The sequence below is a fragment of the Hyaena hyaena genome, unplaced genomic scaffold (genome assembly GCF_003009895.1).
Source record: "Hyaena hyaena isolate Hyena2069 unplaced genomic scaffold, ASM300989v1 scaffold_287, whole genome shotgun sequence".
NCBI classification, from domain to species: domain Eukaryota; kingdom Metazoa; phylum Chordata; class Mammalia; order Carnivora; family Hyaenidae; genus Hyaena; species Hyaena hyaena.
Window position 1 is genome coordinate 1923076 of NW_024080919.1, and position 12512 is coordinate 1935587.

The 12512-nt window shown below is 39.0% G+C and overlaps 1 protein-coding gene across 4 annotated transcripts in view; it reads left to right on the forward strand.

Moving 5' to 3' along the window:
* The window catches only part of PDE7A (phosphodiesterase 7A), a 123203-nt gene that overhangs the window by 54834 nt on the left and 55857 nt on the right, over positions 1 to 12512 (forward strand). For 3 of the 4 annotated variants that reach the window (XR_005530927.1, XM_039246961.1, XM_039246963.1), the window contains exons 2-3: positions 1324 to 1384; positions 4856 to 4939. Coding sequence is in view for 3 of the 4 variants with exons in the window: in XM_039246961.1 (XP_039102892.1) it covers positions 1324 to 1384; positions 4856 to 4939 (145 nt within the window). In the remaining variant the exon portion in view is untranslated. Of the gene's footprint in view, positions 1 to 976; positions 1109 to 1323; positions 1385 to 4855; positions 4940 to 12512 lie in introns of those variants that run through there. The other variant, XM_039246962.1, reaches the window with a different exon arrangement.

Below are 12512 nucleotides of genomic sequence, written 5' to 3' on the forward strand. Positions count from 1 at the left end.
GTCCCAAAAAGAAAGACTTGGCAGGGGGGGGGGGGGGGGGGGGACGGCAGAGTGGGCAGAACTTGCTGAGCGAATTTCGGCCCTTAATGTTTATTTTGTTTTAATATATATGTTTTGAATTTGTAATATTTGCTGTTTTTTTAAGTCTTTAAAACATGCGTATTCTTGAGAGCGACGCCCGGCGTGAGCGGGGGGCCCGCAGCCTGCTGGTGTGCAGTCCGCCGCGGAGCTGCGCAGGCGTCGCGCAGGCGTCGCGCAGGCGACGGGAGGACGTTTTCGTCCCCGCGGAGAGAGGCCTCGAGCGGTCACTCCGTCCCCCCGGCCTCGCGCCCCTGCGGACCCGGGGGGCGGGGGGCGCCTCCGGCCGCGCGCTGTCCAGCCAGCCTCCCAGTCAGCACGCCGTTCTCAGGCGTATACCGCCGCCTCGCACCTCTGACTGGCTAACGCTCCGTGGTATAGACATACCGCCTTCTACTAGTCCGTCCGTTAGTTACTGGAAATCCAGGGGGTTCTTAGTTGGGCATTATGGGTAATGTTGTAAGACACGTTGCCGGAACCGTGTACTTTTTAAAACATATTTAAATGTTTTTCGTGTTTTGTTTCCATTTATGGTTTTCAGAGTCGGTGTCTTCTCACATCTCCTTGGTAAACTAGTTACATGCTAAAAATTCTCAGGGCACCTGGGTGGCTCAGTCCTTTAGCGCCTGCTGAGTCCTGGTTTGAGCTCAGGGGTTGATCTCCCAGTGTGTGAGACCGAGTCCCGCGTCGAGCTCCGTGCTGGCGCGTGAAGCCTGCTGAGGGTTCTCTCTCCCTCTCACGCCTCCCCACTCCCCCCAGAATAAATTAATAAACATCTAAAAAATAAAGTAGAAATTTCTCTGATTTCTTGCCAGCCTCTGAAAAACCATTTGGTTTTTCACTTTTGTCTCATGTATTTCTAGCTGACAGGTTTCTTCAGGTGATGGTTCTTGTTTGCTTATTCATTCATGCGTGTGTAAATTAAGGGCATGGTACATACTTGGACCACGTCTCCTCTTCAGTTCTCTCTTGCTCTGTAGAAGGTCTCTCTCCCAGTGGGCTTGTTTGACTGACACTAACGTTTTACCTGGTGCGTGCTTCTTCCTGTGTACCCACTTTTACGGTATTGCTTAATCATACTATAATTGTCTTTTTCACAGCTAGAGATTTTAAGAGCAGATGCCTTATTTCATTTTGTATATCCAGCTTCTTTTGGACACTGCTATACAAATAATAATGTTTATTGAATTTCCTATCGCATTACTTGTCATGCATTAAAACTTGTGTTTTTTTTTTTTTTTCTAGAGGCGTGGAGCGATTTCCTATGACAGTTCTGATCAGACTGCATTGTACATTCGTATGCTAGGTAAGCATTACTTATTTTGTACCAATATCAGTTATTTTGTTATCATCCGGTGTTGACTGAGATAGCTTTCATTTGGTTGCTTTTCATTACTGTTTACCATAGAAGTAATCTATTATTTTGAAGTTTAAAAGTTCAAAACCAATATTGAATGTGATACGAATAAAGAGGTATTTTAGAGTCAGAGAGATCTCTGCCTTAATAACTGAGACTTTATTTTTAGTACAAATTTTTAAATTGAATTCTAGGGGTGTGCGGGTAGCTTAGTCAGCTAAGCTTCCAACTCGATTTTGGCCCAGGCCATGACCCCACAGTTCATGAATTTGAGCCCCGTGTGGGACTTTGTGCTGAGAGCACCGAGCCTGCTTGGGATTCTCTGTCTTTCTCTCTCTGCCTTTCTCCAACATGCCTGTTCTCACCTTCTCTCAAAATAAACATTGGAAAAAAATTTGAATTCTGAGCATCCTTCATAAAAAGCATTTTAGGTTTGTAGAGTTGCCAAATACTGAAGAGATGTCCATGCTAACATGGCCAAAGAGGAGGCCATGAAACACCTGATCACAGAGTGCTGTCACTGCATGCATTTTGTTCTCACCTGGCTGGCAAGGAAGACCATTTGTCTTCGTCCAGTCTCTGTTCCTAAATTTTAATGTTTTCCTCAAGGTCCTAAGGTAAAGTGAATTTAGATTAAACATGTATAATTTTCTTTTTCTCCCTCTCTTTGCCAGAATTCTTTCCTCATCCACACCCTTGTCGATCCCTTGTACTTTAATTCAAACTATTAAAAATGTACTATTAAGATTCCAGGGGCACCTGGGTGGTGTAGTCAGTTGAGCGTCCAGCTCTTGATCTCAGGTCATGATCTCACAGTTCATGAGTTCAAGCCCTGCGTCATCATTTGCAATATCAGAGCAGAGCCTACCTGGGATTCTGTCTCTCCTCTCTGACCCTCCCCTGCTCGTGCTCTCTCTCTCTCTCTCTTTCAAAATAAATAAACAAACTTAAGATTCTAGTAGACAGAATTACTTCTCTTTTCTTAAAGGAGTCTTCTATGACTCCTTTCCTCATGCTCAGAATTCTTCCCTTAACTTCTAAGATATTGAGCCATTCATGTTCTTCACCTTTTTCTGATTCGTTTGTTTGCTTTTGCCTTTTTCACTAATTCTTTTTCCTCCGCTGAAGCCTGAGTGCTCGCCAGTGCCCCATGTTTGCCTGTCTTCCTTCTTCCTCTTCTTTACCCCGTATGCCTGCCTCCGCTCCGTTCTTCTTCGGTGCATATTTTTTTCCTCACGAGTGTGTGGCTCCATCTCTCTCTGCAGACATGTTCAGGATTCTGCTCTCCTGAAAACAGACCTTTAGACTCAGATTTTTTTTTAACTCTCTAGAACATCTCCATGTGAGTGTATTATGGGTACATCACATTTACTATGTCTATTAAAACATTTGTGTTGCCCAAGTCTGTTCATTTTTCAGTCTTTCGCCATCTCAGAACATGTAACTCTATTCTTCTAGCTGTCACATCAGAAACCTTCAAATCCTTTTTGACTCTTATTTCTTACCTACTCCATGTCTACTTTATCAGCAAATCCTCTTGGCTAATACCTTCAAAATATATCTAGAATTTCATAGACCAACGCTGTTACCATCCCGATCTAAGCCATAGTTATTTTTTTATTGTTAATTATAGTTGCACTGTAGTACCTTAGATCTCCAGAACTTATCATGCACATCTGACACTTGGTTCCCTCTGAACGGTATCTCTTGATGTCCACCTCCCACCAAGGCGTAGCTATGGCCTCGTTTCTTATGTTCACTCCTTACCCAGCCTCCCTGCCTCTACCTATGTGCCTCTGTTCAGTTATAGTCTGTGTGGCAAAAGTGAACATTCTGAGATAGAAGTTAAATCAGTCTCACTCCTCCCTTCAGAATCTTCTGATGGTTTTCTATCGTAGACGAATAGCCAGAGCTATTATGATGGCGCACAAAGGTCCCACGTAATCCAGGCCTGCTACCTCTCTGACCTCACCTCTCATTCACCTCACTCCGGTCATGCTGGCCTCTTTGCTTGACCTTGAACATACCCCATCTCAGGGTGTTTTATTCATTCTTTCTTGTGCCTGGAAACCTCTTCCTTCAGATAGCCGCGTGCCTCACTGCCTCCCTTCCTTCAGGCCTCTGCTCAGATCCCGCCTTTCCAGTGAGGTCTTCTTTGACCACACTAGTAAGTTCAGCCTCTGCTGCTTCTCCTCCCTGTTCATCTTTCCTTGCTTTAGTTTTCTTCAGATTAGTTATTACCATCTCCCATATGAATGAGATTATTACTTGTTATATTATTGGTCTCCTTAAAAGGATAAATTTCATGGAGACCGGGACTTGATGTGTTTTGCTCACTGGCATATTTGCAGTGCCTGACCTGTAGAGGATGCTCAGTAAGCGCTTGGCTTGTTGCAGGGTGAAGGGATCCCCACATGAGAAAGATGATTTACCATCGTGGGATGGACTCAGATGACATGAGCCTTGTAGGAAATGATGGCTTTATTTTAGAGAAACAAGTGAGCAGGAAGCCCTGCTAGGCAAGCAGAATTCAAGGGACTGAATACTTCAAGGTTATAAAGTTGGAAGTATAGTGGAATACTGTGGAAGTATAGTGGGTAAAGTGCTGCCTTTGGAGCCCACAGAGCACATTTTAAATCCTGACTCACCCTTTACACTAGCTTTGTGGCATGAGCAGGCTATTTAACTTCTCACAGTCTCAATATTGTCATCTATGAAATGGGGGCTAAGATTCCTACCTATCAGAGCTGCACAGAGAAGTAAAATATATATAAGGCACAGAGCGTCTGGTACACGATTGAAGTGGTTATTTTGCTCTTTGGACAAGTAGGTCTGAAAGTTGTATGGATTACATGTAGAAATAATACTGAATAATAAGACCCAACTAAAGGCCTTGGGTATATCCGCTGTCAATGAGAAAAGAGAAAAGATAGATCAAATTAAACATTTATGGCAAAGTCTTTAACATTTTACTTTTCTGTACGTTTATAAAATTATAAGGTGCTTGAGAATAGGTAATATATTTTCTTTCACATCTCTTATAGTCTATAGTATGGCACTAGACACTTAATATTTTTCTTTCTGGATTTTTACAGTTTCATGCTAGGATTTTTTGAACTCCTTGTGAATAGTAAGATGTTAGGTTGGATTGTCATATACTTGTCATGTTTCTAACTTTAAGTTATAGATTGTAATTAATATTATTGTAGGGGAAGATTTAAAAAAACTCCTCTAGCTTTACAACTCAATATTGAAAATTTGTAAACCACTTCAAATAAACCTGCTTTCAGCTACTTATTCCATGTATATCACTAGTAGGTCCTTACTTATGAGTATACCATGTAAACCTTTGTTGCATATGGGAGCTTCTTCCCAAGGGGCAGCCTTCTAAGCTTTTGTTTTATTCTCGATTTTGTCCAGGAGATGTACGTGTAAGGAGTCGAGCGGGATTTGAATCAGAAAGAAGAGGTTCTCATCCATATATTGATTTTCGTATTTTTCATGGTAAGTGTTGGCATATACAGCATTTCTCTTAGGCTTTCAGTAAACTACACATTTTCATTAAATTATGTAATTTTTCAAAGGGAAAACAATACAAGAGAAAAACAATATGTTTGGAATGTTTTCAAAACTTTGGGTCGTGATAAATGACACTGTATTTCTAGATAATGTTAGTAAATGCTTAGAGGCAATTAGAATTGGGAAGTATAAAATATGAAAGCTGATATAGTTTTTCTTTTTGAATTTAAATGCGAAATGACTTTGGTACATTTTTTTTCTTTCATATATATATAAGATTATATATAAATATGTATTTTTAAGTTTTTTTATTCTAAACGTATTGTCTTCACTACCGTAGATAAAATGTTTTGTGCAAATAACATTTTATAAGGTATCTTTGTAGCTAACAACGTGCATCCTGATTTATTTGAAAATACACCTCCACCTTTTAAGTTTTTTGGTAGAAGGGATATTTTGAAAACAAGTGTTGTATGGGTCAGGCCCCATAATGGAGAAAACAGAAAAACAGAACTTCTAAAACTGTTAAACATTAAACACATCTGGTTTTGGAGGAGTTCCACTTTTGGTAATATTGGGTAAATTACTTGGATTAACACTCCAGTTTGAGAAATTAGAAAGCCTGGACAAAGTATGGAAGACATGTATTTGAGTGTATCAGAATGCTAATAATGCAGAGAAGAACCTGGCATTTTAGGCTGCTTTTCCTCTTAGTAGCATCAGCTGATTCTGGGTAAGGTGGATGAGAAGCTGAGCAGAGCTTCTAATGGACACTTCAGGCTAGAAAAACAAAAACGGGGGTTACTACCCCACCGAAGTTGGGGCATCGGTCCTGGTAAACCCTCTATGCTTCCGATGGGACCTCAGAGTGCTATCGTTCAGAAATAAATTTCGCCTTTGAAAGAGTTCAATCTGTGATTAGATGAAGGTGATCTGTGACTTGAGTACCACTAGCCATCCACTTGAAGTAAATGTTAATCCTTTTTGGAGGAAGGTAGCATTTTGAGATAAATCTCAAATTCTCTAAATTTTTCATATGCAATATCAAGCACTAAATTAAAAATAAAAAGGCAAAAGGAGATAAGACTATGATCCAAAATGAAGAGGAAATGATAGAAACATCCAGAGGAAATGCTAATAGTGGAATTCTTTCACATGAGCTTCAGAATGACTGATTATGTTGATGGGAGAAAAAGGAATGAGAATTTCAGAAGCGGACTGAAAATTGTGGAAAAAAAGAATCAAATGGAAGTTTAAGACTGAAAAATAACATACCTTAAATAAGAACTCATTGAAGATAGTTTTAACAGCAAAAAAGACCCAAATGCAGGGAGAATTAGTGTACTGGAATATTAGACCAGAAGGAAATCATTCAGAATGAAACACAATAGGCAAAAGGTAGAAAATACAGAAAGACGTGGAATGTGTTCCACTTATCTATTGCTCTATATCTGTCAAGATTCGTGAGAAGTCTAAGATTTTACCTTATAAGTTAACAAACAAGTTAGCCTGTTAACGTCCTGGGTGCTGGCAGAAGACAGAAGACTCCTGGGTCAGAGACAAAGGGCTGCTTATTCAAGGCACGACGAGCAACATGAGCATCATATTGTATCAGCTCTTCTAGCCCCGCCGTAGCCCACAGTGGCCGCCTGGAGGATTTTATGTGGATGCTGTGCACACAATGAATTTGCATTACATCTGAGGAGTAATGAGCTTGGGGAAGATGCCCGTTTTACAGGAATACTTTGTCCCAGAAAAAGATGTTATTTGTTCTTCAAGGTTGCTAGCTGCAAACACAACCCAGAGAAATGGTCGTGTACAAATTGGTCAGGGCTTGGCGTTCTTGCCACAGCAAGCAGGAATGTATAGGAACACTCAGAAGTGTCCTCTGTGGAGGATTACGTCTCCCAATAGTAACCAGTGACTCCAGAACTTACCAGCATAAAACAGCTTTTTTTATGTTCATGATTCTGAGGTTCAGGAATTTAGTCAGCATTATCAGGTTTGATTTGTCTGTGATCCGCAGTGTTTTGATTTTCAGCTGGGGTAGTTCAGGCAGCTAGAGATGGCTGGGATGGCTCCACTGGGTCCGTAGTCAGGGGCCTTGCTTTTCTCCACATGTCCTCTCCTGGGGCTGGAACATCTAAGATGACTTCTGCATTCTTCTCTGTGGTGCCAGGGTAGGGTGGCTGGAATTTCTGGGGTTGGCCAGCGTTTCTTGCCATACGTGGCAGTCTCAGGGCAGTTGGCCTTCTTCCATGGCAGCTGCCTTCACCCAGAGCAAGCATTCCAAGAGAGGAGGTATGGAGGTATGGGAACCTGGTCTTGGATCTTGCGGGTATGGACACTGGGATATTTTCATATTCGATTGATCAGCTGTGTCACATAGCTTGCTCAGATTCATGCAGAGGACATAGACCCCACTTGTCAAAGGGAGTAAGGTTAAAAATTTTTAAATCTTCTATCCTTAATCTGGCACAAAACGTATTAAAAAGGTCATTAGGTTCCCAGGAGAAGAATGGGGAAATATAGCAGAAATAGTCTTTGAAAAGATAATGGCTGAAAAATCTCTAAAGCTTGATACAACAGGCTAACGTACAGCTTCAGGAAGCATTAATGAATCTTAAGAAAACCACAGTGGATTAGTTCAGTATAACTAAAAACCAAAATCAAAGAAATTATTTCATTTATATGTGAACAAAAACAAATGACCAATAGGGGAGTGAAAAGAGAGGGAGAAAGGCAAACTAAAAAACAGACTCTTAACTATAGAGAACAAACTGATGGTTACGAGGGGGGAGGTGGGTGTGAGCATAAGTGAAATAAATAGGTGATGAGGATTAAGAAGGGCACTTGTTGTGATGAGCCCTGAGTGTAGTGGGAAGTGTTGAATCACTATATCATACACCTGAAACTAATATTACACTGTGTGCTAACCAACAAATTTAAATAGAAACACACATATCTCTGTCTCTGTCTCTGTCTCTCTCTCTCTCTCTAGCATTTTAAACCTGAGAATAAACTCTTTTCAAAAATGGAAAAGAAAAGGGGCCTTGTCTGGCTCAGTCAGTAGAGCATGTAACTATTGATCTCAGGATGATGAGTTCAAGCCCCACACTGGGCATGGAGCCTACTTAAAAAAAGAAAAAAAAAGACATGCAAAATGGAAAAGTAAATCAAATAAGTAAAAGTAGTGAGAGAGAAAGAAAATTATTACCTTCAAAAGAACAGCTCTGAGATTGCCAGAAACAGATTCTGTTTCATTTTCAACAGAAACTAAGAAGCTAGAAGACAAAGGAAAGATAACTTCAAAGTGATGGAAAAAAAATAAGTAACTGTCAAACTAAAATGTCACTCACAAACTCTTCTGGAGAATAAAAGGACACACTTCACAGCTTACGCAAGGGCAGCATAATCTTGCTACTAAAAAGCGGCAGGAATATGACAAGAATAGAAAATGAAAGCCAGTATCACTCACGAATATAGATGAAACATCCTGAGTATAACATACTATCAAATTAAATATGCAGTTTTTAAGAAAAAATATATTTTGACCCAATTTTTATTTTCTCAGAAATATAAGATTGGCTTAACATTCAAAAACCAGACATTGTAATTCTCCATATTTAAAAAAAATTTTTTTTAATGTTTTATTTATTATTAAGAAAGAGAAACAGAACACGAGCAGGGGAGGGGCAGGGAGAGGGAGACACAGAATCCAAAGCAGGCTCCAGGCGCTGAGCTGTCAGCACAGAGCCTGATGTGGGGCTTGAACTCGCAAACCTCCATATTATTAGTAGAATAAAGGAGAAAAGTCACAGAAAGACCAGTGTAAAGAATGTCATTTATCACCTTTTCTATTCAGTATTATTTTGGAGTTTCTAGTTAGTACTGTAATTTAAGAAAAAGAAATAAAAAACATAAGGATTAGGAAGGAAGTATAAAGTGTCACTATTTATGGATGACATGATTATGTACTTAGAAAACTATTAGTAATAAGTGAGCTTGCAAGTTTGAAAGGTGCAAAGTCAATATGTAGTTGTATTTCTATAAAGCAGCATTGACAAAAATTGAAATAATATGTATTTACATCAACGAAAGGTCAAATATGTAGTGATCAGTCTAGCAAGAGATGTATATGGCTCTGCATAGGAAACTATAAGATATCACAGAGGAAAAGAAGACCTAAATAAACAAGTATATATTCATGGACTGGAAGATTCAATATTTTAAAGATGTTAGTTTTTCTTGAATTGACCCATAGATTTAGTGAAATCACAATAAAGATCCCAGCAGGTTTTTTCCCGTTTGGTAGAATCGATGCAGAGTGTAAAACTACAGAAAGATTTTAAAAGCCCAGGGACACCTGGCTGCCTCAGTGGGTCGAGCATGTGACTCTTGATCTCAGGGTTGTGAGTTTGAGCCCTGCATTGGGTGTAGAGGTTACTTGAAATGAATAAAATCTTAAGAAAAAATAAGAACCATGTTGCAGAAGTTCTATAGTCCTTGCAGTTCTAAAGATGTGTAATAAACTATAGTTATAATTAAGGTTGGGCGATACTGGTTCGAGGGCTGACAAATAGGGTAATGAGACACTGTAAAGTTCAGAAACAGAAGCACACATATTGGGCTGGTTTGATGACCCATGGGTTAAATATAGGGGAAAAGGTGATCTTTTTAGTAAATGGTCCTGCAGTTGGTGAGATTGGGCTCTGGGATTCTCTCTCCCTCTCTCTCTCTGCCCCTTCTCTCCTTGTGCGTACTCTTTCTCTTTCTCTCCCTCTCAAACTAAATACTTAAAAAAATTTTTAAAAATAATGATGCTGAATCAATTGGCTACTTATATGGGGGAAAAATGAATCTGGACCCTTCATTCCCATCATAATGATAAAATCAAATTTGGGTGTATTTAGTTTTCCAGATTATACTGATAAGTCAAATAAGATGAGGAATAAGAGTTGATTTAGTAAAGTGGAGGTGGTGGGAGGGGAAACCTGATAATTAAATGAGTTTAAAAGAACAGGAAGATAGATGTAGCAAGACGGACAAGTCAAGTCCTCTAGAGATTTTCACTGCAAAGAAAAGGAAAGAGAGAGAGGCAGCTGTCGAGGGAAGTAGCATCACTAAACACAGAACTTAATCATGAGGCTGGGAAATAAGAAGACCTGGCCACGTGGAAATTCTTGCAAGTTCTAAAATCAATACTTGAGTCAACGAGGAAGTAAAATCTGATTTTGCAGATTATTAAAAATGATAATTAAAGATTACACATAAAAATTGTTGAAGTTCAATTATAGCAGTGCTTATGGGAAAATTCATAGCATTAAAAATATTTACATGAATAAATAGGAAAGAATGAAGTAAGTGAATTAAATAGTCGAGTTCAAGAAGTTAGAAGAAGAGGGGCGCCTGGGTGGCTTAGTCGGTTAAGCGTCCGACTTTCGCTTAGGTCATGATCTCGCGGTTCGTGGGTTCGAGCCCCGCGTTGGGCTCTGTGCTGACTGCCAGCTCAGAGCCTGGAGCCTGTTTCAGTCTGTGACTCCCTCTCTCTCTGACCCTCCCCTGCTCACGCTGTCTCTCTCTCTCTCTCCTAGAAATAAAAAAAAAAAAAAAAAAAAAAAGAAGTTAGAAGAATAACAAAGTACACCTAAGAAAAGATGAAGATAGTAATTAGTAAAGATAAAAAACAGAAGTCAATGAGTTAAAAAACTAAAATAAAAATAAACTAAATAATAACTAGTACTTTAAACAAAATCGATAAACTACTGGCTAATTTAATCAAGGGATTATATTAAGCTGCATTGCATACTTAAAAACTAAGGGGAGGGAGGAATCCTTACAGATTCAAGGGAAATTAAGAGTAAAAATAGACTGCTTAAGAATAATTTTGATTTGGGGTGCTGGGTGGTTTAGTCAGTTGAGCATCTGACTGACTTGATTTCTGCTAAGATTGTGATCCCAGCATCGTGAGATCAAGCGCCATGCTCAGCATGGAGCCTGCTTGAGATTCTCTCTCTCCCTCTGCCTCTCTCCCCTGCTTGCTCTCTCTCTCTCTCTTTCTCTCTAAAATGAAAAAAAAAAAAAAGGAATAGTTCTGATGAAGTTTTTGTTTAGGAAAATACCTTTTTAAAATAAAAATGTTATGTTAATAGGGGTTTATTATATTTAAAAGACTTTATTTTTTTAGAACAGTTGTAGGTTAAGAGCAAAATAGAGAGGAAGTACGGAAATTTACCACATACCTCCATCCCACAAATGCATGGCCTCCTCTGCCATCAACATCAGCACCCAGTGTGATACATTGGTTAGAACTGATGAATCTATATTGACACATCGTCATCACCCAGAGTCCATCATTTACATGAAAGTTCACTCTAGGCGCTGTACATTCTGTGGGTTTGAACAAACATGTAATGACATGTATCCATTGTTAACAGTATACAGACAGTTGTTATTGTCCTAAAAATCCTTTGTGTTCCACCTATTCATCCCTCCTTTCCCAGCCGTTAGCAACTAATGATCTTTGTACTTTATCCATTGCTTTGCCTTTTCCAGAATGTCATATAGTTAGAATCATACTGTAGATGAGTAAATGAATTTAAGATAATAGGAAAATAGGTGTAATAAATAGTTTGTCTGTACTTTTCAGATTGGCTTTTTTCATATGAATAATACGCATTTTAGGTTACTCCTTACCTTTTCATGATTTGATGGCTTCTTTCTTTTTAGCACTAAATACTGTTCCATTGTCTGGATGTACCGCAGTTTATCCCTTACCTACTGAAGGACATCTTGGTTGCTTCCAGGTTTGGGCGTTTATTAATAAAGCTGCTACAGACATCCATATGCAGATGTTTGTGTGGATATAAGTTTTTACTCCTTTGGATAAATACCAAGGAGTGTGATTGCTAGATTATATGGCAAAAAGTATATTTAGTTTTGTTAGAAACTGCCAAACTGTCTTCCAGAGTGGCCGTACCACTTAGTATTTCCCTCTAGTAATGAGTGGGAATCTCTTGCTCCACATTCACATCAATATTTAGTGTTGTATTCTGAATTTTAGCCTTTCAAGTAAGTATGTAATGGTATCTTGTTTTAACTTGAAATTTCCTGTGGATCATCTTCTCATAGGCTTATTTGCCATCTGTATCTTCTTTGATGAGGTGTCTATTAAGGTTTTTGGCCCAGTTTTTAATCAAGTTGTTTGTTTTCTTGTAGAATTTTAAGACTACTATGGATAATAGTCCCTTATCAGATATGTCTTTTGCAAATGTTTTCTCCCATTATGTGGCTTGTCTTATTCTCTTGACGTTGTCTTTTGCAGAGCAGAAGTTTTTAATGTTAATCAAATCCATCTAATCAATTTCTTTCGTGGATCATGCATGTCTTTAAGTGTTGTTTCTAAAAAGGCATTTCCATACCTAAGATTGTCCACACATTTTCTTCTGTGTTGTCTTCTAGGAGTTTTAAAGTTTTGTATTTTATATTTAAGTCTACGATCCATTTGAATTAATTTTTGTGACAGGTGTAAGGTCTGTGTTATATTCGTTTTTTCTTT